Source organism: Barbatula barbatula (assembly GCF_947034865.1).
Source record: "Barbatula barbatula genome assembly, chromosome: 9".
NCBI lineage: Eukaryota > Metazoa > Chordata > Actinopteri > Cypriniformes > Nemacheilidae > Barbatula > Barbatula barbatula.
In genome coordinates, this window is record NC_136772.1 from 7,722,081 (window position 1) to 7,750,070 (window position 27,990).

General features: G+C 39.4%; 2 protein-coding genes across 2 annotated transcripts; one reads left to right on the forward strand and one right to left on the reverse strand.

Annotated features, from left to right (window-relative positions):
- Positions 1 to 1,910: 1,910 nt before the first annotated feature.
- On the reverse strand, positions 1,911 to 5,231 carry cnga4 (cyclic nucleotide gated channel subunit alpha 4; the record flags this gene model as incomplete). Its single annotated transcript, XM_079464469.1, has 7 exons — positions 1,911 to 2,452; positions 2,838 to 3,003; positions 3,171 to 3,330; positions 3,739 to 4,408; positions 4,553 to 4,659; positions 4,878 to 4,979; positions 5,152 to 5,231. The coding sequence occupies 7 exons, from the start codon at positions 5,229 to 5,231 to the stop codon at positions 1,911 to 1,913; spliced, it is 1,827 nt and encodes a 608-aa protein (XP_079320595.1).
- Positions 5,232 to 6,103: 872 nt separating this feature from the next.
- Positions 6,104 to 27,941, forward strand: fhip1b (FHF complex subunit HOOK interacting protein 1B). Its single transcript, XM_079464202.1, has 13 exons — positions 6,104 to 6,235; positions 15,603 to 16,077; positions 16,332 to 16,470; positions 16,556 to 16,818; positions 18,038 to 18,268; positions 19,357 to 19,602; positions 19,748 to 19,915; positions 20,055 to 20,134; positions 21,324 to 21,493; positions 21,599 to 22,921; positions 23,084 to 23,262; positions 23,837 to 23,999; positions 24,166 to 27,941. Exons 2-13 carry the CDS (start codon positions 15,949 to 15,951, stop codon positions 24,474 to 24,476), a joined length of 3,402 nt encoding a protein of 1,133 aa, XP_079320328.1. The 5' UTR covers positions 6,104 to 6,235; positions 15,603 to 15,948; the 3' UTR covers positions 24,477 to 27,941.
- The last annotated feature ends 49 nt before the right edge of the window (positions 27,942 to 27,990 follow it).

Below are 27,990 nucleotides of genomic sequence, written 5' to 3' on the forward strand. Positions count from 1 at the left end.
CAATACTTTGATTAGAGAAAAAGATAAACAAAAACAAACGCACCTGTATTTTCACAAGAGCACTATGATGGAGTCCCGCGAGACCCGTAAAATGGACGCCCTGTTTCTACCTCAAAGCAATTACGTGCCATCTGCTCTAGTCTGTGTTGTCCGGGTCTGCTGTGTTTTTCGGGGTTGTTGATGTAGAATTATACGCTTTAAATTGACATAATCCATGACAGATTGTGATTGACGGGCGAAAAATTAAAAAATTGGCTAAAGAGAGTGGTCAGTTACTTCCAGCGAGTAAAATAAACACCTGGAGAACATACCATCAGCCAAAACTGTAGAAGTGGAGAAGCAAAATGATGCAATATGCTCCTATCCTAAGCGAACGTTAAAACATATCTATCATTTCTATTCCATAAACACGTTGGGTAATTTTTCTTTCCAGATTTTCTTTTCCAGATGATTTTGCGTCTCCTGTAATTGTGGTTTTATTGAATATCAAGCCTCTTTGGCAGTGAACATCTGGACAGCTAAAGCAATAACGCAACCATTTACATTTGTACCATCTATCTCAAACACCTGCGAAATCTCATTGAGAAGTACGAATATTGAATATATACAATTTGAATACAAAATTCCTTTCTTCTTATGTGCAGGTGTACAAATCAATTCTCTATGTAGGAATTCACATAAATATAATAATAGGCTAATTGTTGTTGTTATCCTTACAGTTTTTGTTGTTCAAAGTGCTAAGTAAGCCTATAAAGTTCCTTACAAACATGTTATTTGCATTTTATATCAAACGTAATCTAAAATATTTTCTTCAATCAGTTTTAAATTTGATATCACTAATGTGGTGACGATTACTATGATTTAAAGTATTTGTTGATTAACAAAAAAAACAGCTAACAATCAATTGATATTTCTACTTTAATGATGCATTTTCAATCTTTCAAAAAAGAAATTCTCAAAAAATATTCAAAAATGTATACTGAAAGAAATGAAAATCACCCAAAATAATTGTGTTATTTTAATTAAGGATCTAAAGGTTGTTTGCTTGTGCAATCATCAATTCTGAGAGACTAACCTACAGACAAAGCCACCCATTGCTGAGGCCACTAGTGGGTCAACTCTGTACACCCGGTGGTAGGTTTAGTAATTTGCTAGCTCAGCAGGACCCGTCACAGGAGTGAAGTTCATACAAGCCCCTGATGCACCATCACTGCAAAGAAAGACAAACAGCGAGAAAGAAGGAAAATCCCGTTGTCGAGCTGGTTATGTATCTCTTTCAGATATTTTAATATACTATATTTATTATTTAGCAAGTTAAAACATGCACATACTCATTGATGTTCTCAAAACAAAAACAATGGACAGTCTGTCCAATCTCAAGTTCAAAATCATAGACACGCGTTCAACAACAAAACTCTGGCGGATCAATTCGTTTGAAAGCAACCAGACATTTTACCTTTAAACTGATGTCCTCTGAGCTCCATGTCTCGATCAATATAACTGTAAAAGTGGAGTACGTGCTGCCACCTAGCGTTTGGATAGAAGCGGTTGCACAGCTGGAACTAAGCAATGTAATTAAGATTTTTTTTATGCTGAAGGCATGATAATTTTTTGTGATTTATTATTAGTTTAAAGATTAAATATTTATAGCTGCTACAGAACAGTCATTAATGCAACATTAAAAAACTAAGCTTTCACATTGTCATATATTTTTGTTTTAATATACACAATGACACAATAGTACAGACTGTCTTTTGTTTTTGCATGTTAGAATTTCTCAGATGCGTGTTATGTTACATTAGTATATATTTACATTAGTATATATTTAGAATATATTTTTTTATCTTCATTATTCTTACCCTGATGTATTCTGTCTTTATTCCTGCTTTCATGTCTCTTCTTTTTCCCTGTCATGTATCTGTTCCTACTTTCTTCTCCTTTTCTCCAAGGCTCTCCTCTCCTCCATCACCCTCTCCTCTCTCCCCTTCCACCACTGGCTCTTCTTCATCTTCCTTTTCTCCTTCTCTTTCCCCATCCCCAATTTCCCTTTCCTTCACCTTCAGCTGGTATTCAATCTCTCCCTGTGCCCCTTCCGCCACAATGCCTTCCCATCCTTCCGTCTGCACCTCCAGTTGTTCCACTCGATGCATCATTTTACAGGCGCTGGACTCCAGTTCAGCTATCAGGCGAGCCAGTTTGGTCTGCAGGGTCTCCAGGCTGCCTTCTATGCGTTTCACTTTGTCTTCTGTTTTCTCCACCTCTACCTCTCCCTCATTCGTCTCTTCCAGCATGCCCATCTTCGTTAGGATTTGGCGACCCTTCTCCTCCAGCAGGCGCTTGGCAGCAGGGTACTCCAGAAGTGTTTCAGTCAGGGCCTCTTTGGACAGGCTGAACAGATCTGAGTGACCAATGCTGCAAATGTTGGCTGTGCGTCTGTTGCCTGATTTGTTACCTGTGTATTAATGAAGACTAAATTAGAGTTTTATAGACAAATGGAGAGTGTGAGAAACTGTGATTATGATTATTGTGTATTTTAGCTTGTGAAAACTTTCACAGTATTTCCGTCAACTCAGTAACCTTTTATCCTTTATAAGGCAGAAAAGGAGGAATTACACTGAATTCTTTCATGGTTTTAAAGACAGTCTACGGAACAAGTATGTGTTTCTACAAGCATGCCTCAAGGACGATTTGTGTGTTGCTTATTTCTGAGCCATTAAAACATCTTCTTTTGCTTTGATAGCATTTCAGTATTTAAACACATTATTAAATGACTTGAAGTATAATTCAACACCATGTTGGTGGAAGTGTGGATTCGTACACTCTGTTGCATTGCATACCTTTGATATTCAGGATACTGATTTCTCCAAAGAAGTTTCCATCCCCCAGGACAGCAAACTGAGTGACTCCATCATCTGCCACCACTGCAAGCTTTCCCTCTTTAATAATGTACATCTCATGACCTACATCACCCTTCTTGCATACATACTCTCCTGGGCTATACACCTATACAAGGCAGCAGAGATTTAAGTATGGGTAACTCATGAAGTACAAACTTTTGACAACAATAATCCATAAATTGCTGAGTTAAAGTACAACACAGAGGTCTGTGAGAGCTTAAGTGGCCATAATGTCAGCCATTATCTTTCCAGGTGTGCCACCTGTTTTCTAACCTGTGGCCTTAGTTTGAGCACCAGCTGTTCCAACAGACTGTTCTCACAGTTCTGAAAGATGGTGACTTTGGACAGAGTAGGCAAATGCACGCTCACGGCAGTCGCTGTCTGAAGTGTGATCGGGAGGTGCTGAAGAATCTCATTCTCCCGTGTGATCTTTCTGTTAAAGACATTGAAATGAGCATTACAATACTGAATATGTTAATGAATGAGAGGGAAAACTTGATATAAAGCAGTGATTCTCAAACTTTTGTCATAATTAACCATAAAAAATAATCTGGTGACCCCTCTAATTTATTAGGTATAAATCAATAATGCTATAGAAAAAACATTTTTGACTTGATGGTTCCAGTACCCTTAACATCTAAAGAGTCTTTCTGTGTTTAGACTATAAAAAAGTAAGGAAGATAAAGACAAATATTTACAAAAAAAGGACAATTGACTACAGCCACTTAAAATGACATTGGGAAGTTACTTATGTAAATAAACGAATTACATATGAATTAATTAAATAAATAAATGCACTTAAGGGTCAAATGCCACCGATTTATCAAGTGAAAATGCGCACTTGTTAATGTGCAGATGTTGATACCAGTCATTGACACGCTTCTGCAGTTCTTTGCTAATGCGCCGGCTGCGCAGGTAACCTTTTACCAGCTCGTGATTAGGAAAGAACACGTTGTCACGATCACGCAGGCTTGATATCACGTCCCCCATGCTCCCCACGACTGATGCAAACACAAGCACTGCGATCAACATGTCTATGATCAGAAAAAGAAACTCTTCCTCGCACTCCGGTGTCGGTGTGTCCCCCACCGTGGTGAGAATGAGAGTCGAAAACCAGAAACAATAAAAATACTGGCGTCTTGTGGAGGCGAATTCGGGGTCGGAGATGTTGGGATAGACCCAGGGATCCGCTCCGAACCCTATGTAATTGGAGAGAGAGAAATAGATGCATGCGTTCCAGTGGATGAGCACGAAAATATACAGCATCAGTTTGGCGACACGGAAAGTGTTCGGGTAGGATGTGCGCGTTTCCATGCGGTCCAGTGCCTCGTTTAAACGGCCTGTGCGTAGAAAGCGATTGATCCGGACTAATGGTGTGTGAATACCCAGCTGCAGGTAGAGCAAATCGGTGGGCAACAGGGAGGCGATGTCCCACTTGAAGCGAGAAGAGCGCACGTAACGAATCTTCAAACGGGACAAGTCTTTCACCAGGATGCCTTGCTCCAGAAATCCTGTGGATGGTAGATTAAGTTCACAGTGAGATGAGTGACTACTTTACTATAGAATATTGTACTTTGGCAAGTTCTTAAATTAACAAAACTCACAGGTGTGAAAAATGAGAACATATGAGAAGGTATAAGCTAAGTTGCACCTACCTGTGCGAAACCCAATAACTGTGTCAAATACATAGACAAAGTCACAGATATAGTCCAAGGTGAGCCATACTGCCAAATATGTTCTCTCAATGTCATAGAAACAAGTCCTTTTAAAAATATAAAGACATGTTTTGAAATACGTGCTTGTGTAAAGTATGCTGTATAATCTATGTTTATGACCAAGGATAACTTGGCATCAAAAACCATGTAGATTCATTATCAGCCCATTTCATTATATTTGTGTAAGTCTATTCAGTATTTAAATGTAAAACAAATTACACATTAAAATTTTAATTGCAACAATCAACACTTTGTGTTTTCCCACCTGCATATTATGATGACCCAGTTGTAGCAGATAGGAAGTATCATAATTTGCAACCAAGTGTAGTAAAACTCTTCAGATGGGTCAACTACCCATTTCTTCCAGCTGAGGGGTTAAATATAGAATAGTACATTTTGTTTAACAATTTCATGCCTAGATTTGTTCCTCAACCCTTTAAATAGCCTAAATAAATTTAACTTTGACTGAATATATCAAAAAACGATGTAGTTAAATATATAATAATTAAAAGAAAATACTTTAAAATAAAAAAACTTACATTATCTTTTTAGTCTCCTCTTTCTTTTTCTCGATGGATGCTTGTCCTTTATTCTCTCCCTCTTCGCCATTTTTCTTCATGCTTTGCCACGCAAAAAGTCTTGCCCAGCGATTTGTGTTCATATTCGATATTTACTTAACACGTGAAAACGAGTGAAAACTAATTTAGTTTTTTTTAGCAATTATTTAATATTTCACACATTTCGAACACAACAGTCCATGTTGCTGTCTTCGTGGGTGCAAACTGCTGTTCAAACTTCATAAGACTACACAGTGACCACATATCTCTCTTCTCATAACAACAAGCAACCCCACCCCACACAACAAAGGTGCTGTGTGATGCTGTTGTTATGGCAACATTTCTCTAAGGAACTCTCAGGTAAATATTTTCCTCCGGTCCTGTCTCACTTTATTAACCAATCAGAATGCTCTAAACCGAAAAGGTACTATAATAGTAACTACACGGTAGGTACACTTCCACAAGGATCCGCCATATAAAATTAAACATTTATGTAACTGTGATTAAACATTTATGTTTAATTGTATATTGTGAAGTGTTTTGTCAAATTAAAACCTATGCGGTATTTCTTTATTAAAATAAAGTTGCAGTTGGGCAAGGAAACAGTTGTCTACTGTAGGTGGTGCTATGCAACAACAGTTTGTAATCCGCCATGAAAATGAAAGAAAAATAAGATAATTCGAAGCTATTGTGTGGATTCTGGAGAAGTTGAACACGAAGCCGGGGCTCTGGTGGTACCAGAGAGTAGCGCGGCATCCAAATAGTCCATGCAGTAGGACCGTATAACCTATAATTGGGGTAATTATCCAAACGTGAACAAGCCGAAAACGAAAGCGCTAATTCGTCGGTTCACCGGCGGTGGCAGAACAGCAGAATTTGATAGCATGGCCGCCACCCTCGCCCGTGACGTTTTCAGCGTCCTGTGCGCGTGGGTGTGTCTGTGGAATCAGAGGAGAAAGATGGCTGCGGGACGAAGGGTGAGGTTGACAAATCTGAGAGTCACAGTTTAAGGACAGACAGGTTTCGGCGGAGGACAAAACGGAAAACAGCCCTCGACCGCGCAAGTGTAAGTACTTAGTTTTTAACAGTCGAATCTCTCTGCGTGGTGTCGTCACCGTTTGTTTTCCGATTGCCTCTCGAGCTCAACGGAAGGCGAATCTGACCCGTCTCGAGAGCTCACAGTGCGGCTAACGCTGAAACTCCACATAGATGATACGAATAAAATACCTGCCAGTTAATCAAATCCCCGTTTTATTTATAATGCACGTCAGTAATTTGACTTAATTTGTTATTCTCTTACACGCGTGACGTTACACATGGATGTATAGAGTAACGGTTCTCTCCCTTTGAGCTAACCGACCAGTGCCCGATGTGTTTTAAGACGGCATAACATTGCTTGAGAATGTGAAGTGTGACATGAAGGTGAAAAGGAGTGAGTCGTGAAATTGACATAAATGCGTTCTTGTGATAGGCAGCTGCTTAGATATTAGTTGGGCAGCCTCGTGGTATGAGGCAGTAAAATTATTGTGTAATTGTGTTGTTTACTAAGTGGTATAATGCGTGACTCATGCATTTAAATAGTGAAAAGTGGTCTGGTAAAACCTGTTTTATTCTTGTACCAGCAAAATTGTGTTGTTTACAGTATAGCAATTGTTTTGGTGATGCCAAGGTTAGGTAAAATGATTGTGTAGCTTGTTTAAAGAGGTTTTGTGATCCTAAGATCAGAGTTTTGGGGTCATTGTGCCCTATTTTAGTACAAATCGTGTTGTATATTGTTATATCTTTAACTAACCACATAGCCTACATGCACAGGTTTGGGGAAGCAGTTCTGTGATTCATAAGTTTGGGAAACAAACCTATTTTACAGTAATGATCTCTTTCTAACCCCGTTGTTTACAAGATCAAGATATGTCTCCTGTGACCACTTGTTTGGTTTGGAAATGGTCTTTTACGAGTTTGTGTCACATAAGGCCAGAACATTGTTACAGATAAACCCACTCCTAATAATAACTTTTTTATTTATTTCTAACCCTTAGACACATGCATACCTTAAGCATAGACTTACCAGAGGTATTTTAACAGTGTTTAGAGGTTTATTTCCCTTAAGCAAATGCCGCACTCAGCTCAGTTTCAGAATGACTGAACTTTGAGCTCTTTAATGATTTTAAACCCAACAATTGCTTGTGACCGGATAGCACAAGCACACATGCTCTCATTTTCTGGTCAGTCTCTATCTTTAGTGGTAAACATTGTCAAAGAGGTTTGCAATACAGTTAGTCATTTTCATATGATTCACTTTTTTCTCCATTGCCATAATTATGAAACATGGCTAACGCCTGATTCACACAAACTCCGTGTGCAGTGCTTATGCGGTGCGTAGAGCAACACGTATGCATGACGGATCTGTAAAAACTGTAGAACATAGCAACATAAACACTGTAGAATATTTGTACTTCACAACATTTCAATTGGCCTTTACTGCTTAAATAATTTATATGCATTTATGTTGTAATTTCTGCATTTCTGTGTCAATTCATGCAAATTTTGAGCATATGTGTGCTATTACTTGAAAATAGTCTGTGCTGTATAGCAAAAATAGACTCGATGCGTAACCGATCTCTGCACTGGCATACCGCACCTGCAACGGACCGGACCGCACCGCATCCGCGTGCTGTGTGAATGATCTAATCCGTTAACATGGCCGCGTGAAAAAGTAGGCAACGCATACACATTGCACACAGAGTATGTGTGAAACAGACGTAAAAAGTAAATGTATGTGGAGAGGAAAATGGTGATCAGGAAGTACGATAAAGAAAAACATTTCGTTCCTTAAGTAAACTTGGCATAAGATTAGACTTCTTTATGGTAAATTATTAGATAGATTCTCGCTGGAATCTGGGGTAACTTGTTTTTGTTGAAAAGTAGTGCAACTGGAACCTGAGTTCCATGTATATTTTCGGGCTTAACCTGCCACAATTTAACTAGATATGCGATTAGTCATCATCACATAAATGTTAGGATGGAGGCAGTTCTAGTAATTACACTTGTTATAATTTCTTGAGATCATATAATACATCTATACATTTTCTAAATGTATCTCCTTAGTTGTCAGTTTTGAGATTTTACATACAAGCTGCTCAGACATAGGTCTGGGTAATGATTAATTCTGACTGTGAGAGCCAAAGAAAGAGAGACAACTCTCTTCATTTGCCTTTCTCTCTCTCTCTATCTCTCTCTCTATCTCTCTCTCTGTCACACACTTTTTATTGTGGGTCAATATTCACAGTTATTGCTATGATTGTTTAAGTTGTCAGCAGGGAGTGGGTCTAATGTAAAGCGGTTGGTTGAAAAATATTTGATATTAGTTCTGGAATAGCATAGACTGTTATTGTTATGTGTGGTAAACAGCATACACAGTTATGCGTGCTTTAACTGTTATAAAACTGTTTAAGGGGCGATTCACATTTTGCGTCTTTCATTATTTTAAATGTAGCAAGCGAGCGCAAATTTCTTTTTAGTTTTTCGTAATTTTTTTCCATCAAGATGGAAATAGTTTAACTTGTCACAGTGCTGCTCATGCACCATTGGTCATTTGACTAGAGAAAGCAGCGGGGCTTGCATGTTCCACGCGGTTCAGTCAGAACGGTTTTGCTGTATGACGCGCCTCTTTTGAATTCCTTTCAGTTGTCAGGAAGCGTTTTGCACGCTGCTTATGTGTACCTCGCACTTTTGGCGTCTGCTGTCCCTTGCGTTTTTGTGGGAGTGCACGGAGCTTCTGAAGAAGAAAAAACTCAACTATGAGCAGATAAGCGCTCCTATTGTCAAATCGAATGAAAGAAGAGGTGGACCTTCTGATGTGGTAATGGAACTTTAAAGTTACTTGTAATGTCCGGAGACTGTAATGAGGGAGAAACTTGTGTTGGCTAACGCAGGTTAACCGAGCAGGATCAGAGCAAGCGTCCTCTGCTTGTATCCAAGGCTCCACGATAAATCGCAATTCCCATTCAAATCGCGATTGAGATTAGGCTGAGATTATGTTTTATGCCCAGTTTGTTCCTAAAGTACGGCTTAATAAGGCAACACCCGTCAAACATCACCATTATAAATATTCATTATTATCATGAAAATACCTGAGGAGGCTTGAAAAACAGTGATAAAAAGATGCCAAATGCAGATTGGAAGACAGCATTTCCTGATTATACGTGTAGTGCTTCTGTGGAGCATTGGTGTTTCTGTGCGAGAGCACCCTCTGGCTTTCGGATGCAGCTGCATATAACAGTATTTCTTTGAAAAACTGCGCACAAAACATTGCAGCTTTCAAATTGTTTTTTTTTTTTTGATGAATCAAATTCGATTTATCGATTAATCGTCTGTTTTGGTGGTTACCTCCTAGCAACATGAAAAACGCTGCTCTTTTCAAAGAGTCAACCAAAAGAGCAATATAGCGCGCCTCACGTTTGCAAACATGAAAGGCGCGTTCTATGTGATTGTCCCCTAAGATGGCTGGCTACTCCTGTTTCAGTCTGTATATGAAGTATCAGGTTATATATTTATTTATATCAGAACTAGTAATTTTATCATTAATATATTTATTTATTAATCATGCCCTTGATTAGCATTTGTTTTAGTTAATAAGGCAGAACTTTCGAGATGTTCATTATATTTGTTGCTAGGGTGTGAGTGCATTGCATATAGTTTGCATGTCTGGTTTACTGGTTTGAGTCCAAGCAACCAAAACTGTTTGCATAGATTAAGTTTATGCACATGCTGCATGAACATAAGGATGTCATCTGTGTCTTTGCTGCTTGGAGAAGTCTGGAAGCCTTAGTACGTCAGTTTTAGCAATGCTGTTGACATAATGCCTTGGCTCTACAGGTGCTTAAAAACAGTGTCTTCATAGAAGGAAATCTCTGCTGGTCACAATCTCTGCTTGGTTTGTAAACAGATCTGAATCTTGATATATCCGTACTGTGCATCTGTAGTGTTTGTGGTTGCATGGTCGATAAAGAAATCACAGTGTAACACAAGGAGCTGATTGTTCTCCCTGGGGCTTTTATGCAGTCAGTAATCAGCCAGTGCTGACTGACTCCCTGAACAGTCAAGATTATCTCTGCAGTTTAGTACCATTCATGAATCTCACCACTTTTGCATTATCATGAAATGTGTGCAGACAGCATAGCAGTTTTCATATTACAATTAAGTGTATTTGTCTTGCAGTGGATAGCTTTTTGGATTTTGTGGAGCAGACGAGAAGCTATTGTAAATAAACTATGATTGTGTGTTTGCTTTGGTGTGACAACTCATCTGATTTTAGGCTCTAGGTTTGATATCTGAACAGTTAATCGTGACACCGAGGAGGATGAGGAAAAAGGCTGAGTTTTGCAATGATACATTGTTTCATACATTAATTAACCATTACTACTTCATCTGGGAGAATCGATCCTGATGCTCATTGCGGGTTGTTTATATATAGCATCCAATGTATATTAAATGTATACTATTATGACATTCAGTGTATGGAATTGTAGTAGCCATGCTGTGTTGTTTGGTGACAACCAGTGAGCAGGTAAGCCTATCAATAATGAAAAGAGGAAGTGATAAAAATATGTGCTCAGCTTGGGAAGTGTGCACCTTGACCGATACTAAACTAATTATAGAAGTACTTAATAATTCTGTCAAGTACACTAGGTTTGGGCCCTGCGGCGTTATAAAGTAATTTATACTTTTAAGTAATTAAAGTAACTTCTTTATACAATGCAGGCTGGGCAGGCACGCGTCTTCTTTATACAGTTATAAAATCAGGCGGGTCTTCACAAACTGTGCATCCTCTTTACACAGCACGAGCTCCACAGTTATTCTGATGTTAATTCAATAAGAGTTAAAAAGTGAGGAATGCGTCTAAACTCAAAAAAAAATGCTGGGTTACCTTTAAGGGGCATAGGACAAGGCTAAAACGAATATTATCGTTTGTTTTAGATGTAATGCAATGTATATACATGATTTAAGGTTCAAAAACTTTGTATTTTACACATACCGTGCATGTTTGTATCTCCTCATTTCCAATCATACCACGAACTGACGTAGATTTGTGGGGTATGGTTGCACGAGGCGTTTCAGGCAGGTCTGGGTGAGCATTCGCATCTTTTGTTCTGACACTTTAGTTTTTGCATTTTTACGTGTCTAATACATTCATGGGCAACTTGTAACACACCAAAGACACAGAAAACATGTATTTCTACCCAAATGACCCCTGTAAATCTTCCCCAAAACGCATATCATGATCTTCATAACAAAGAATCTTGATCCACGATCTGAATTGAAATACAGGGCTGTACATTAACGTTTTTGCTCATAGCATTGGTGCTACAGAGGTTTAAGGTTCTGTATCACAGGCCAAACAGTTGTACAGGTAGAAAACATCTGTTATCATCTTTAAAAAACACAAATGCACAGATCATCACATTAATAGACTGGTTAACAAGAAAGTACATGAATGTTCTATACAAATGGATCAATTAGGGCCACATAATTTTAGTGTGGTTCTGTGTAGTCCATTTTTTACTGTACAATAGTAATATATTTGTCCACATTAAAATACTTTGTCTATACTGTAGTATTTACTAGGCCTATTGTAAACTGCAGTAAAATTCCTTGATAAGTAGTGTGTTTGAACCTTACTATAGAACATATTAAAGAATACTACTATTACTACTAGATCAATTGATCAATTTACAACAAGAATACCATAATTTGCTATATCAAATAGTCTACTATAGAGCACTACACTACAGTATTTTCTCGTTCGAGCATTTAGGTTTCCCTGTTGTTTTTGACGGGTTGTTGTGAAGACGCTCCCACAAAAGACACATGAGTTTCATTGTATGTACTTTAGTGAAGATAGTTTTTCTCAAACAGTGAAAACTCAATTAACAGTGCACCATCAATTAACGTCACACACAAAAAAGCCGCTCTGTCTAATGCACTTGCAAGACTGTATCGCATGCGTGAGACCTCGCAGCACGGCAAGATTGATTCGAAAGCATACAGAGCTCTCTGCTCTCGCGGTGCTTCAATGTCATATGCAAATGGTATTGTGCAGTACTGAATGATATCCAACACACCTCTTGTTTTAGACGATAGACAAGATCACGATCCTCGCGATTCAGTTGAAAAGTGGATTGAGGACGCCTTTAAGATCGATCTCGATTTATGATCGTCAGATTGCCCACCCCTAATTTAAACCCACCATGTCCACAGTTGACTCTGAGCAGAAATGTCATCACAAACACACACAAAAATTTTAGTAATATAACTAAATGAGTAATATAAACCTGTCACAGTGAAAACATTGTTGAAGCTTTGTATAACACTTTAATTTATTACCTCCCTAAGATCTCTCACTTCAATTTTGTTTTCTCCTGGGTTGTCTGATGAACTTAGATTTAGTCTTAGTCTATAGGTCCTTTTAGTCTATAACACATCACAGGCTTCTTGGAGGAGCGCATTGTAGAGGTCTGTGATTTCGACCCAGACTGAACCATACTTTCTTGTGTTTTAAATAGAAAAACGGGATTAGAAAATATGCTATTCTGTTGGGCAGACACCCTAAATATCAAAAATGTTTGGTGCATTAAAGCCACAATATGTAATTTGGACTGCTAGATGGCGCACTTTAAAAACAACAACAAAGCGAAGCTAAATGACCTAAAAGGCGTCATGTAGGAGAGTGGAATTATGGGACATGTCGTTATCACCATCCAGAGGCGTATGGAGATCGCCCATAATGTTCACGGACGAGCTAATGAATTAATAAAATTTTAAGTCATCGTAATAAACAAGCTTGCAAGAAACATGGAATGTAATGCAACTTATGCTGTATACTGTGGTAATACAAATATGCTGTATAAACACTTCCACATTTACGTGTTGAAGTAGTTTCTCCAACCGGAAACTGAGGGTATTGCGGAGCACCGGATATTGCGGAGCACCGGATAAGTCACTGATATGTGAGCCCTGTGGTACACTAGTGTTAAGTGTGATGGTGGTGGAGCAGATGGAGTCTGATAGAAGATGCTGGGGTCTGTTGCTCAGAAAGTCCATAATCCAGTTGCATAGGGAGGTGTTAATGCCCAGATCTCCAAGTTTAGCTATTCGCTTGGAAGGGCTGACAGTATTGAATGCTGAGCTAAAGTCAACAAACAGCATTCGTGCATAAGTGTTCTTATTGGCCAATGGTGTGCGTACAGAGTGCAGTGCCATGGAAACTGCATCATCTGTGCTCCTATTGCTGCGGAAGGCAAACTGGTATGAATCCAGTGTGGATGGCAGACAGTCCTTCAGGTGTGCTAGGACCAGCCGCTCAAAGCACTTCATGATAATGGGGGGTACTTAAACAGAATCCTTTCTTTTAAAAATAGTATTCTTCATTGGTAACCATTTAATATTGACTTGTAAAACAGACAAGTAGTTCATAAATTCATCACTGCTATGTTGATATACAGAATCAGAAGTCGCTGAAAATCTTTTTTTTCTTTTATTTAACCACAGTGTTAAATGAAAACCTAGGGTTGTGCTAGTTTTCTTCTGTTAGTGAGGAAAAGTTGGCGGATCTAGACGTTTTTATAACTTTCCTGTATTTTCAAATGCTATCCTTCAATGCTGTATGAAATACCTCATATTTAGTTTTCTTATTGAACTAAATTTTTTGGGCAGCTTTCTTTAGAGCCTGAGTGTGTTCATTATACCATGGTGTTGGGCTGCCATTTTTATATTCTTTGAGCACAGTAGAGCAACGGTGTCTAGCGTTCACGAGAAGGTGGAGTTTAAATTTTCAATGGTAATGTCAAGAGCTTTAACGTTTTTACTCATGCTAGTGATTTGAGACAATTCAGGCAGATTATCAAGAAATGCACCTTTGGGAGCTGATGTTATTCAGGGTGTCTGCAGGGTCTTAAAACTTATTAAAAGTTGATATATCAACAGAAATTCAGAAAATTAAGGCCCTTAAAAAGTCTTAAATGCCATTTTCCAAGGTATTAAATTGTGTATCATCTTTTCATATTTGTCCAAAGAGGTCATTTGCTAAAGCTTCACTGAATTTAATCATGCATAGGCGAATAGTGGGAGGTCCATTTACACCCGGTTGTTAAACAAGATAGTTGCCTAATAGGAGAATGCTAGTTTTCGTGCAAATGGTTAAAGGATAAGGAGTTGGAACCCACCTGTCCGGTCCCACCTGCTAAGAGAGGTCTTAAATGGTCTTAAAAAGGTCTTAAAAAGTATACAATTTAGCTCCATGACACTGTTATTGTTCTACCATATTTGTTACATGGAGTTTGATTTGCAGCCATAGGCCACAGTGAAGCAAACATAATACCAGATAATGATCAGAAATGTCTTTGCTCCGCTGAAGAATTTTAACATCGTCCACATTTATACCGTAAGACAGTATTAAAACTGAAGAATGATTACGAAGGTGAGTGGGCCCTGACACTTGTTGTCTAACCCCCATGGAGTTAAGAGTGCCTCTGAAAGCCATTCCTAAAGCATTTGTATCGTTATCTACATGGATGTTAAAGTCATCCACGACAAGGACCGATGCTAGTTCTGATCAGATCTGTGTGGTGCCCTGGAGGCCTATATACAGTAGCCAGAATACATTTAAAAATGTTTTATCCTTAGTTGAAGGTGTTGATGCATGAAGTACCATGACTTCAAAAGAATTGTATTTAGAGTTTGAAAACGCATGTTGTGCATTTTGTGTATTCTGCGACGTGAGTCGGCAAGCAGGTTATGACATTCAGTCTGCTCCCTGACCTGGGCCCCAGTGAGTCAAGTTTGTGCTCATGGTTCTTTCCTCGGAAAGTGACGCTTCCACCCGAAAGAGAGGGCATTTAACATTGTCATTGTGTTGTGTCTTTCTTGAAATTAGTTTTTGTAGGGAAGGAAGGCTTACGTCATGTCACTGTCCAGGACATTTATTTTGAATGGCAGGGTGGAGTGCTTGGAAGGCTCTGCATGTGGATAGGTTAAATACATTTAAAAAAAATTGTGTTGAGGTTAAATACATTTTTTTTGTGTGTTGATGCCAGAGGCATATTTTAATTTTGTGACCCATTTTATCTCTCAGAAGAATGTAGACCTATTACTTTTGATAAGAAATCAGAAAGTGCTGTTGCATTACGTACGTGTTGGTAGGGGTTTTACACTTAATAATTTACTGAATGCTGCAAAAACTGATGACATGTGGAAAAAGCTAGTTCTACTACACCAATAAAATAAATGAGTTTAAGACAGTTTACTGCCCTAATGAAGGCAATTTTACCCATTGTGTTGTCCTCTTGCTCCCACATAACTCATCTTTACACTGACTGTTTTTACCTGCAGGTGTGAATGTGTCACACCTCTGATTCATCTCTTCCTCTTTCCCGCAGGTTTGTGTGGTCGGTATGGACTATCGTGCCGATCGTAGAGCAGATGACAGGGAGTGCAGACAAACCTCACATGCTCACACACTTATCACCGGTGTGCAGTGACAGTTGCTGAGGACATCAGCAGGATTCCATCCTTTCTATGCTTTTATATAATTCATTTCTGCTATCTGGAGAATTACCTCTCCATTTGGACTCCTTTTGTGACGTCCCCCTTTCCCCTCCCCTCTTTCCCCTATTCTCGGTCCCCCTTCCCCTCTTTTCAGCCACCTTTTCTGATCTTCTCCCTTTCTTCCCTTCTTTTCCCTGTTGACCTCCTAATTTAATTTGTATCCGCCTGTGAGCTACGATGAGTTGGCTCAGTCGTTTAAATCCGAGGGGTCCAGGCACTAGGGCCAGCCGACAAACAGCTCCATCCAGCCCATGCACTGCCGACCCTGAAACTTGTCATATGGTGTTTGAGAACCACTGGAGACAGGTGAGACGAAATACTACATGAGATTGAAGTTCTTGTTGCTGGTTTATACCAGCACCTTTACAGTATGTGAATGCAAAAAGTGAGATAAAGGAATCGTTTATATGCTCAGTGCATGTAAGGAAACTTCTATGCATAAATATAACATGTATATACACATACACACATTTTCTGTCTGTGCTCACTTATACACCTATTCCTCAGTGGTTTTGCTATCACAACAAATTGAAATGATCTCTTCTCTCTGTCCCTGTCAGTTGTCTGGGGTGTTGAAAAAGAGGGAGTCGTCAGTAGGTGGTGGTGCTGATGATCTCACAGCAGTTCGCAATCACACAGATCAGATGCTGTGCCTGCTAGCCGAAGAGAGACCACCAGAGGGAGACAGTGATTCACCAGGTTAAAAAACACTCCTGCAAACTCATAATTTCTACCTTTTCAGGATATACTGTTTGTTTGACATTGAATTACGAATCTTTTACAGCGATGGGTCCCATTCTGAAGATGGTGATAGCAGAGAACATACTGGAGGAGTTGGTACAGTGGCATGTGCACAGCGGTCTCGATCCAGACAGTCAGTTTGAGCTACTGAAACTGTTTGAGATGCTGATGGGGCAGTCCCATCAACTCCTGCTCCAACACCGTGCAGTGCTGCAACCTCTGCTCAGCTTGCTCGGGGCATGCGTGGACCCCCAGCTTGGCTGCCCACCTGCCCTTGAGTCCAGTCTTGTGTTGCTGCTAAATCAGGTGTTTGAACTATTAACTGAACTTTGAAGTAGCCACGTTTAGACGATGAAAAACGGAAACGTTATTCTTTTGCGTTTTTGAAAAGTTTTACATACACACGACAACGTTATCATAACAATTTAGTTATCTTTCCATCTCCTCGTCCTCCCGGGTCTGATCCAAAAGCGCCATTTAAAAGCCCTTCGTCGCTGTGAATGAGTGTTAAGATTTTGCTGTAGATAAACAATTTGTCTTCGCTGGTGGTTCTAGCACTGGTTGGTAAATCTACACTTTGTTGGAGAAGCGTTATAAAACTATTGCGCAGCACAAAAAAACCCATGTTATCCGCGATTGTTGTATTTGTTTCTTCTTCTTCGTTTTGTTTGGGTGTACACGCGCATACCACACCCCCACACATAATATGCATGCGCACAATGTCGTTTTCTCATTCTTGCGTACTTCGGGGTTTACACGGAAATGAGAACGCTGTGGTTTTCCAAAACTTGCACTTTGAAACCCGTTTTCAAAAGTTTGCGTTATCAGTCCCCTAAAACACAGTTTCCGTGTAAACGGACAGCCAAATCGCATAAATTGTTTTGCGCTTTAACTTGAAAACGGTCTTGTGTAAACGGCCCCTTAAAACAAAAAAAGATTCCTATGATTGGTCCCTGTGAACCGGAAGTTGCGATCGTTTTTACTTCCGTATTCTGACACATTTCCGAGTGAAAAGGAATTTCAGAGGAGAACATTTGTGGCCGTGGTTTGCGATTTTACTGCGATCTTGATTGGATGTGTAAAAACTGCTGTTGCATTGATTTTCAAATGAAACTGGCAGCAGACTGACAGTTGAAGGGGAGGAGTTAACGGATGCGCCTGCCAAGCCATCTAATTAACGTCATTTGAGATGGATAGTCATTTCAGGGCGGAAGTGCATTTTTAGATATGAACTGATGATTATGGGGTCATTTTCTTTTAAATGGGGTCATTTTCTTTTAAATGACCCACATTAATAAGCTATTTACTATAAATGCTGCAATATTTTATAGGAAAAAATAAGAATTGTAATTCGTTTATTTCACCGGGGACTTTAAAAATGTTTTTCAAATCTGAAAAAGAAAAATCAGCTCAGCTTAAATGTATATATCATATACATGCAAATATTATTAATTTTATATAATTTACATTGTTTAGCTATTTAATGCTCATCATAATGCTGGATCTAATCTGTGTTTTGAATTAGGTATGTGTGTCCATGGCGAAGCAGACTGCAGTTTTGGAGTTGTTATTTAAGTGTGAGGCTGTACAGCAGGGTCCCACTAACCTGCTGATCTTCTCCCTGTTGGTGCCATTTATCCATCGAGATGGCGCTCTGGGACAGCAAGCCCGTGACGCTCTGCTCCTCGTCATGGCAACCTCTGCCAGCAACCATGCTGTTGCACGCTATATCGCTGAGAACTCTTACTTCTGCCCAGTAAGCACGAGTGTGTGTGTTTTCTGTGTGTGTGTGTGTGTGTGGGGGGGGGCTGCCTGATTGCCTTCTTGACATGGTGTTGATACTGTGCTTGTCTCTTATTAGAATTTTGGAGATTTTAGTCATTTACCATAGATATTAAAGCAGATCGGCAATTTGCGCTTTTAATGTCTAAGGCCTGCATAGGGGTTACTGCTTTAAAGTGATAGTTCACCCAAAAATAAAAATTCGGTCATCGTTTACTCAGGTTTGAAATGACAAGAGGGTGTTTGATTTACTTTCGCTAGCATCACACAAAAGAATATATTTAAAAAAATATTGGTAACCGAACAATGGTGGTACCTACCCATTCACTTCTATTGTATAGATGGAAAAACAAATGCTAGTCAATGGATACCGCCTTTGTTTAGTTACCAAAATTTAATTTGTGGTCATTCTGTAAGAAGTGCTTTTCTTTCTCTAAAGCATAATATACAGTATGAGCTTTCATCTGACCCACTACACATGTACGATTGGAGGAATCATCGTCTCCATGCTGCTGCTGCAATCCCTCAGTCTCAGCATCCCCTGTCTTCATTTCTCCTTCACTTTTCTTCCCTTGTTGTGTCACTTACAGCTATTTTTATGCCAGAGATGCATAGGTCTGACATTTTTTTATTGTTGCTATGGAAGACATGGCCAGGCTCCAGATATAAAACTAGCCCTGACACGAATTATGTTTTACAACGTATTTGAACATGCCTCATGCTGAGGTGTCTGAGGTAGAATCACTGTGATGTGTGGGATCACTGTTTTTTACAGCATAGCAATATATGATACGTGTGGGATAGCAATATATGATAAGTTCTGGGATAGTTTAATAATCATGCTGTTTTAAATCTACAAGACTTGCTTCTGTGGATAGTAAATGGAGATATTTAGCAGAAAGTCTAGGCTGGTATTAGTGACAGCTGTGCTAACCATTAATTCGATTGGCGAAGAGTGTTTGGAAATGTAAAGATCTTATACATTTTTATATTCACATTCAGGCAGTTTTGTTTAGTCTGCTTTAAAAAAATTATTTGTCAAATTGCTCTACTCTTTTCCAGGTTTTGGCCACAGGGCTTAGTGCTCTGTATTCATCCTTGCCAAGGAAGATCGAGGTACGGGGTGACGACTGGCACGCCTTGCGGAGAGAGGACTGGATCGGTGTGTCCTCATTAGTGCTGTTTATGAACAGTCTTGAATTTTGCAATGCAGTAGTACAGGTGGCACACCCTATTGTGCGCTGCCAACTCCTCGACTACCTCCACAACGGCTTCCTGGTTCCAGTCATGGGCCCCGCTCTGCACAAGGTGAATCACAATGGGTTTTCCTATACATTCACCAAGCATCCCATTTTGACTGTATGGCCACACTTTTGGCTTTTGTATTTTTCTTCTCTTCCGGTCTCTCCTGTCTCACACTTTCTCTATCTTTCTCTCTTGGCTTCTTTGACAGTCGTCGGTGGATGAGATGATAGCAAGCACGGCATATCTGGACTTGTTTCTTCGCAGTATCACAGAAACGTCCCTCCTCAAGACTTTCCTGCGCTTCATTTTGTTGCATCGTCATGACAACGACACCATCCTTGACACACTACTCACGCGCATCAGCAGCAATTCAAGGGTCAGTTTGGCACAAGCTACAGCTGGGGTGCATGTGTGGGTGGAAATAAGTCTGTGCTGTTAGCTAGGTATTGAAACTGGGGATTGTTTTATATGGAGTGATGTGCAGTGGTATCTAAAGTAGTTTTTTCTCCCTGTAGCTGTGCATGGTCTCTCTCAGTTTGTTCAAGACATTGCTCGGCCTCAACTGTGAAGACCTCATGCTCCAGCTTGTTCTCAGGTATTTTGTGTGCCTTGGGTGTGTGAATCATTTCACAAGTTTACATCCTCCCTAAACACTGAGATCACAAAGATAGTTCTAGTATAAAGATTTGTGATTTTGTCAGAACAGTTTTTACAAGATTTATTTATGATTTAGATATTGATAGATTAGGGTTGGGACGATTGCAATTATTATGCTCAATTTCTCAATGAATTATGGATAATCGCCGCCACATCCAAGGGCGGTCTCGTGCAGAAACTCCAGATATGGGCCGCAGAAGTACCATTTGTACATGTAGGGTGCATCTCAATCAGCTCCCAGGACCGTATCTTTGGCTAAATTCTTCCAGTCCACTGATTATGTTCGTTCCCTAAAAATTCCTACAATGCAACACAAAAGTCAGGGAGGTCTCTATGCACCCTTATCGGAAATCACATGACTTTTTTTTTGATCCAATTAACCGAAATTGCATGAGCCAACTTAATGAAACGCAACAGAACTTTTGAGACGACAAATATTTATTTTGTGTGAAGTAGGCTTGGTACATGAGTTTCAGGGAAAAAAGGTATCTAACGGTTACCTTGTTTTCTGCAGTGAATGTTTTCATATAGCAGTTATCCACTTTTTGCCTTTTGTTTCAGTCTTAGGAAATGTTATATAAATATCTAGATACTGTATATCAGCCAATATATCGGTTATCGACTATCGCTATCGGCCGAAATGTACATATCGGTGCATCCCTAGTTTAATTTACTTGTCATAAACACACATTGCTAGACAGGCAGGGAACACAATCTGCTGAACAGTTGAATTTTATATTAGACCAAATTTATGCACGGATATGTAACAAAGAAATTAAGCGTTTCTCATATGTATTTCAACCTTAATAAAAAATAAAGCTAGAGAGATGTCGGTTTTTCCTGTTGTTGATAATAACCAGCTGAGAAGTATGACAACACGCTCACCCAGGCACGTCACTGGAAGTAAACAGTGTCCCAATGTGAAGTTAGACCAGAACCCGAAGCCCTGGACACCATATAATGATTTATAATATATATTTATAATGTATCTCTATAGTGAATTCAGATTGAGCAGTAATTCCTATGATGCATGATAAATGTTTAAATTAAGTATTTTTGTCTTTGACACATTATTGTTAATTTGTTAATATAAAGCTGTTGTAAATAGTCAATATTTGTGCTTTCAGGTATTTGTTGCCATGTACCCATGTAATGCTGAGTCAAAGAAGGGCAGTCAGAGAAACTGACCTTTATGGCAAATCAGCTGACAAGCTCCTTTCCCTCATACCAGAATGCTGCAGAGTCACTGCAGCGCCCTCTGGTGAGCGGGATGATGAGCCTGCCTTTTGGGGAAAGGGTAAGAGCAAGAAACAATAGGTGTGCTTTTTCATAGTGAGCATGCATTAAACATCTGTTGATCATTGCAACAAAACTTATTTTTGCTGTCTCTTTTCAAATGTAGTGTTGGGTAGCCCCACTTCTGAATCTCCAGCTCACCCCAGACCCAGCACTCCGTCCCGCCTGGCTCTCTTCATTCGACAGCAAAGCTCGGGAGGCACTGCCAACCCGTCTTCAACTGTCTTGGAGAACACCCCCTCTTCCCCTCGTGGTAATGTTTCTTCCCCTCTCTCCCCTGATAGCCCCATGCACCAACTCGCAGATACTACGGAATTGGAAACCAGCTACCTAGAGTATTTGCGAGATGCTCGGAGGGGTATTGAGCTCTGCTCCTGGGCCTGTCGAGACTGGTCGGCTCCCTATGATGGAGAGAATCCTTCTCCGAACTCTGCTCCTCAACCACCTCCCCCTCCTACATCCAACCCCTCCATCATAATGGTACCAGAGCATTTCTCCCTTGCTGACCCTGCCCAGCAGAGGGCGGCTATGATTGCTGCAGCACGAGATGAATGGAGCAGCTCTGACCGAGATAGTGGAGAGTGGGACGTTACCATCAACAAGAACTGCATAAGCCTTACGCCCCGCAACAAGAAACGCAGCCTCCTCCCCAGCTCTACACCCTTACAGTCGTCATCTTCCCCCTCTGCCTCCACAGAGGTCATGGGTGCCACGGACACCGCAGTCCAACGCTTGCATTCGGAACCACATTCAGCACTCTATAATGGGACCGGGAAAGCGAAGTTGGCAGACACTGTGGATGTGGATGATAGAATGGAGGTTAAAAAAGTGAAGAGAGACTCTGATGTAAATAGCATAGTGGTGGAGTCGGAGCAGAACGGATCACAGGACATGAGCCCAGTGCTCTCCAGTCTTCCTGTACAGGGAGGGTGCATTGATTTCATTGGAGGATCTGCTCTAAAATCATCTCAGGTGCAATTCAACTCTCATCGGCAATTACAAACAACGCTGCCATCCTCTACCCAAGAGCGTCTGCAAAGTGAGGACCAGAGATCCTCTCCTGTTCCTTGCTCGAGAGAGTCGAGTGGGCCAGAGTCCGTGGAGCGTCTGATAGAGGAGTTGCTAGAGCGGGCACCATCGGAGCCATTGTCTGGTGATTCAAAATGCCAGGGCATCAGCATTGAGGCATTCCACCAGGAGCTGAGGGAGTTGGAGGAACGCGTACGAGAGCGGAGGGCTCTTTCGCGCAGCTCAGAGGAATCTACTCGAGACTCTCACACAGCTGCTCCTGCTCCCAGCCTGACAGATGAATATTGTCTTCCAGTAGAGACCGAGCAGCGGTCCGATGAACCCAAGCCTGACAGCTCTACCCCTGGGTTATTTAGCCCAGCACGACCGCTCGGGCAACCTCTTGCCCAACCGTACACAGGTACTCATTTTAAAGATGACCAAAAATGTTTGTACTTGAATGAATAGCTGACCCAAAGATAAAAATTATGCTGAACTTTGTTTATATAGTGGACACAAAAGATAAATGTTATTTAGTAGGTTCAATTAAATCTAACCTGGTTGTGCGTTTCTCTTTGTGCAGGTCCATTTATAATGATCCTGTTCAGTAAACTGGAGAGTATGCTGCAGAACTCCCTATATGTGAATATTTTGCTAACAGGGGTTGTGTTCCAACTGGCCTGTTACCCTCAGCCTCTTCTCCGGTCTTTCCTCCTTAACACTAACATGGTGTTTCAGCCAAGTGTTAAATCCCTCATACAGGTAATGCTAAGATTTTTTTTCATCTCGCACCTTTTGCACAATTTGTACCTCTTAGCACTTATTATGGACGTAACGATTCACTACAAGCTGGTTGAAAATCGATTATAATCTGTGATTCAAGTCGGTTGAGATGTTATATGAATCGCAATACATATTTTGAACAGCAGAGGCCGTTGTGTTTACTGCAAACGTGGAAAACGTGGATGTGCTGATATCCCTTAAATGTAAAAATTATAAGAAAAGCTTAGTTATATTAAAGATTATATTAAATAATGTTTTATTATTTATTGTTTATTCGATCTGTGTGTAAAAATTATTCAGAAAAATATTTTTATTTTACAAAGAAATATTAAGCATTTGAGAAATAGTAAAAGGTCAGTTGTTCATTACATAATTTGTCTCAACTAATTTTGTACAAATAAGTTGTATCGTGGGCAGTTGTGAATCGCATCGTGAATTGTTACATCCCTAGCACTAATGTAAAATAAATATTAATTTGATTCTTAAATTATTCTGTTTCACTCTCTATTGATCTGTCAGTCACAGCAGTCTTCCTTTGCTTTACCATACACAGGTGCTTGGGTCAGTAAAAAATCGCATTGAGGCTTTTGCAGCAACACACGAGGACTTCCCTGCCATGTTGAGAAAGGCTCGACGCTTTCTGGTTGCGAGGGGAAAGTTAGATTGGACTGATTCACCCATGGGAGTGCCCAACCTCCGTCGATCAGACTCATTAAGTAGGTGAATGAGGGAAACTTGCAAGATATGTTTTTAGGTTATTTTTGTCATTTTCTATTTGTATACATTTTTCTTTAATGATGTGGAGGCGACAGCTTTGAATTTAGTTTGTCGTAATTTAAAATTCGGAGCAAGACATCGTAATGTTTTTCTTTTTTGTCTCAGTAAAAAGCCGCAAACCATCTCTGGGTGATCTTATCCTGAGGCACACCAACAGTCCTACAAGAGCTCGGAATGCAGCTCAGTTGGCTCTGGCCCACGTGAGAGATGGAGGGCAGTCTCTGCACAGCGCTCTGTTCCGCGGTGGCACGGGGGGTGTAGCCTCTAGTCTTGAGAAGCAGGCGGAGGCACTGAGAGTGAAAAACGCAGTCTACTGCGCTGTCATTTTCTCAGAGTTTCTCAAGGAGCTGGCAGCTCTCGCACAGGAACATGCAGTAGCCCTACCCTTCCCACCGAGTCACAGCACTGAGGAATAAAATCAAGTTTCCTCCATACCTGTTTTATCCACTGTTCCAGGCACTGAGCTGTAGACGTATACCTGTGACTTTCCAAACAGGATTTCAAAAGGACATATTACATAAGTTCATAAGGGTTAAGGCCATTTCTTGTTAATACACTCATGTTCATAATGTAATTTTTTAAAAATTGTACAGGACCATTTATCCATTAAGCTTTAGGAAATTGTGCATATAAATCGTGTATATAGTCTATATAGAATATCTATGTGTATAATGATTTTGTACACTCAGAAAGATTGCATCCTTAAAGGTGGATGAGTTTGGCTGTACACTTGCACTCCCTACATTTCTATGTCATTTCAGAGATTAGCTAGTAGCTGAAGTAGACTCGCTACACACCGTTGTTTTAAACTTTTATGGGTGTGGAAGTGCCATTTACAACTTTAGTCTTTTATAGAAAATGGGTTTGTCTGATCATACCAAAACCGCAAATAATTCTCTGGCATTTTTAAAGGACTGATGAACAGACACTGTTTACCAATCACACATTTGGGCAATAAGTTCTCAGGCATCTCATCAGAATTTCCCCCTTTTTTCCCACCTCTTAAAATTCAGCAAGTATACATGCCCATTACAAATTGCCCAGTAATGTCTTTCAATCTGTAACACACATCCCCAATAGCTACTATAGGGATTTCTAACTGACACATTTAACCTAGATTTAGTTTTTTGGTTTTAATTGTTTTTAGCCGAAGGTTTACATTTATGTTGTCCTGAGCAGCTTGTTTTCTGGTGTAAGTGTTGGAAATTGTACACTCACCCAGTATGGCATTGATCCTCTTTAATTTAAGGAAAGGCACTGAGTTTAATAGCCTGCCCACAAACATCTCAACTTATATGGATGTTTATGTTTTGATCAGGTGATCTACTCTTGGCTCCTGACTGGGTGCTATGTTTAATTTTTTTTAAGTGTGTTCAAAGAGAAGCTTGGTTAATAATTGCCTGTCCCTTTAAGGAGTGAGCCAAGTTCTGTAAATCATAAGCCATCTTAGTGTTTGAACCAATAGTGTTTTTGTCATCGTCCATTACTTGGAGTAGTTCACTTTCAAAATAAATTTTCATGATAATTTACTCACCCCAATGTCTTCCAAGATGTTTATGTATTTGTTTCTTTAGTCGAAAACATTCCAGGATGTTTCTCGATAAAGTGAACTTCAATGGACTCGAAATGGTTGAAGGTTAAAACTACAGTTTCAGTGCAGATTCAAAGGGCTTTAAACAATACCAGACGATGAATAAGGGTCTTATCTAGTGAAACGATCGGTCATTTTTTAAATAAATTCAAAATGCATATGCTTTATAAAGAGAAATATTCACCTTGCTCTGTTCTGCGATGCAGGTTCATGACTTCACAAAATACGTAATTACGCTGAAAAGGTCACACTTGATGTAGGCGGAAGTGCCCAGTCAGTGTTTACAAGTTGAACGTACAAGTTTTCAACGTAATTTCGTATTACGTGAAGTCCATTTGTGTTTATAAAGAATATACATTTTATAAATGTTTTGAAAATGACAGATCGTTTTGCTAGACAAGACCTTTATTCATTGTCTGGTATCGTTTAAAGCCCTTTGAAGCTGCACTGAAACTGTAATTTTGACCTTCTACCGTTTGGAGTCCATTGAAGTCCACTAAATGGAGAAAAATTCTGGAATGTTTTCATCAAAACCTTAATTTCTTTTTAACTAAAAAAAAAAGCGTAAACATCTTGGATGACATGGGGTGAGTAAATTATCATGAAAATGTATTCCTATAAAACTACTCCTTTAACGTGATACTTCACCCCAAAATTTTGTCATCATTTACTCCCCTTAGTGTTGTTCCAAGTCTGTATAATTTCTACCATAGAAGGAAAAATTACTTTATATCATTTTTTGATCTGTTGAACACAAAAGACTACATTTTGAAGAATGTAGGACATCAAACAGTTCTGGGGCACTTTTGACTACCATTGTATTTTTTCCAACTATGGATGTCAATGGTGGGCAAAATCTGTTTGGTTATAAGCATTCTTCCAAATATCTTTCTCTGTGTTCATCAGAACAAAGAAATGTATACAGATTTGGAACAACTCGAAGGTGAGGAAATGATGACAGAATTTTCATTTGTGGGTGAAGGTATCCCTTTATTTTTTTCTAGTGGTATGGAGTATGATAGTAACGTATGAGATTAGGTAATGTGCTAAACATATTTAGATTTTTCTTTTATTATTGCCAAAACACTTTTGACACTTTAAGGAATGCATGTGCATTTGTGAGTTCTTTACAGTGTTTTTTGCCCTTGGTAAACATTTAGACATAGGCATGCTAAAATCATCCATCCAAAAGCTGTTTTATCACATACAAGCCATATGCACATCATTACCTCAATTACTTTTTATTGGTTTCCAGCAGTATTCATGCTGCTTAAGTTGTGTAAGTTTGGTCAATGATTAATCAAGTTTGTTTTAAAGTAAGATTTATTCAATGTTTTTAATCCAATGTGTTTTTGATCTGGTTGCTTTTGGCTGTTAAATTATCAATCCATCCATCTCTGTCCTTTATGTAGTTTTTTGGACATTGGTGTGCTGGTTCTCTGCTTTTGTTATTTGATACCCAAGATTTTTGCATGTTTAGCATGTAAATTCCATCTTTTAGGATAATGTCTAGGAAAGACTTAATTTGGTATCCCTTTAAGATGTTTTGAACGCACACTTTTATATTCTGTGTACTTGTGGGAGAGAAATTAAGGAACAGGAAAGACAAAAAGCAAAAGGTTGAATGATTAAACGGTACATATATTAGATTTTAGTTTTCTCGACTGTGGTAACACTTTTCCGTTACAATTTCTAAATTAGAAATTTTGTATTCACTTTTTTTTGTGTCTGTCATGGGATACAAATGCACAAAAATGCCTATTGTTTTAAATGAGGACATAATTACCTGATGTGGTGCAGGTGTTTCTTTTATTGCGCAAGTATTTGATTTTGAAAGATCAGGAGCTCATTGATTGTGTATGCTTGTTATAAGTATTTGATTGATGCATTGGTGTACATTGAAGAATTTTGGTTGATTTCCTGTGAATTGTTTTATTTTTCCTCACCCTTTCTGTTTGAATGGAACTTTGAAAGAATTCTGCAACTTGTTATCTATGCAAACTGGTTTCTGTTTATTCGGTTAAACTAATATGGTTAAAGTCTTACATACACAAACTAAATTAACAATCTTCAAAGCCACCTTAATACTCTTCTTGTCCTTTCAACAATTTTCTGGACTGTGGAAAACTCATGCAAAATGATGAATGTTAGCAAAAATATTTTTATATATTTAAAATGGAACGCAACATGGAACTGATTGGCGATTTGAATTAATGGTTTAACATTCAAAGAGAATCAAACCCTAAAAGGGAATGTTTTTATTCATTTATAAATGTTTTACCTGGCAATACCTTTGGCTTTTTTGTCTTTATTTCTCAAGTGCTGTCAAAAGCGGTTGT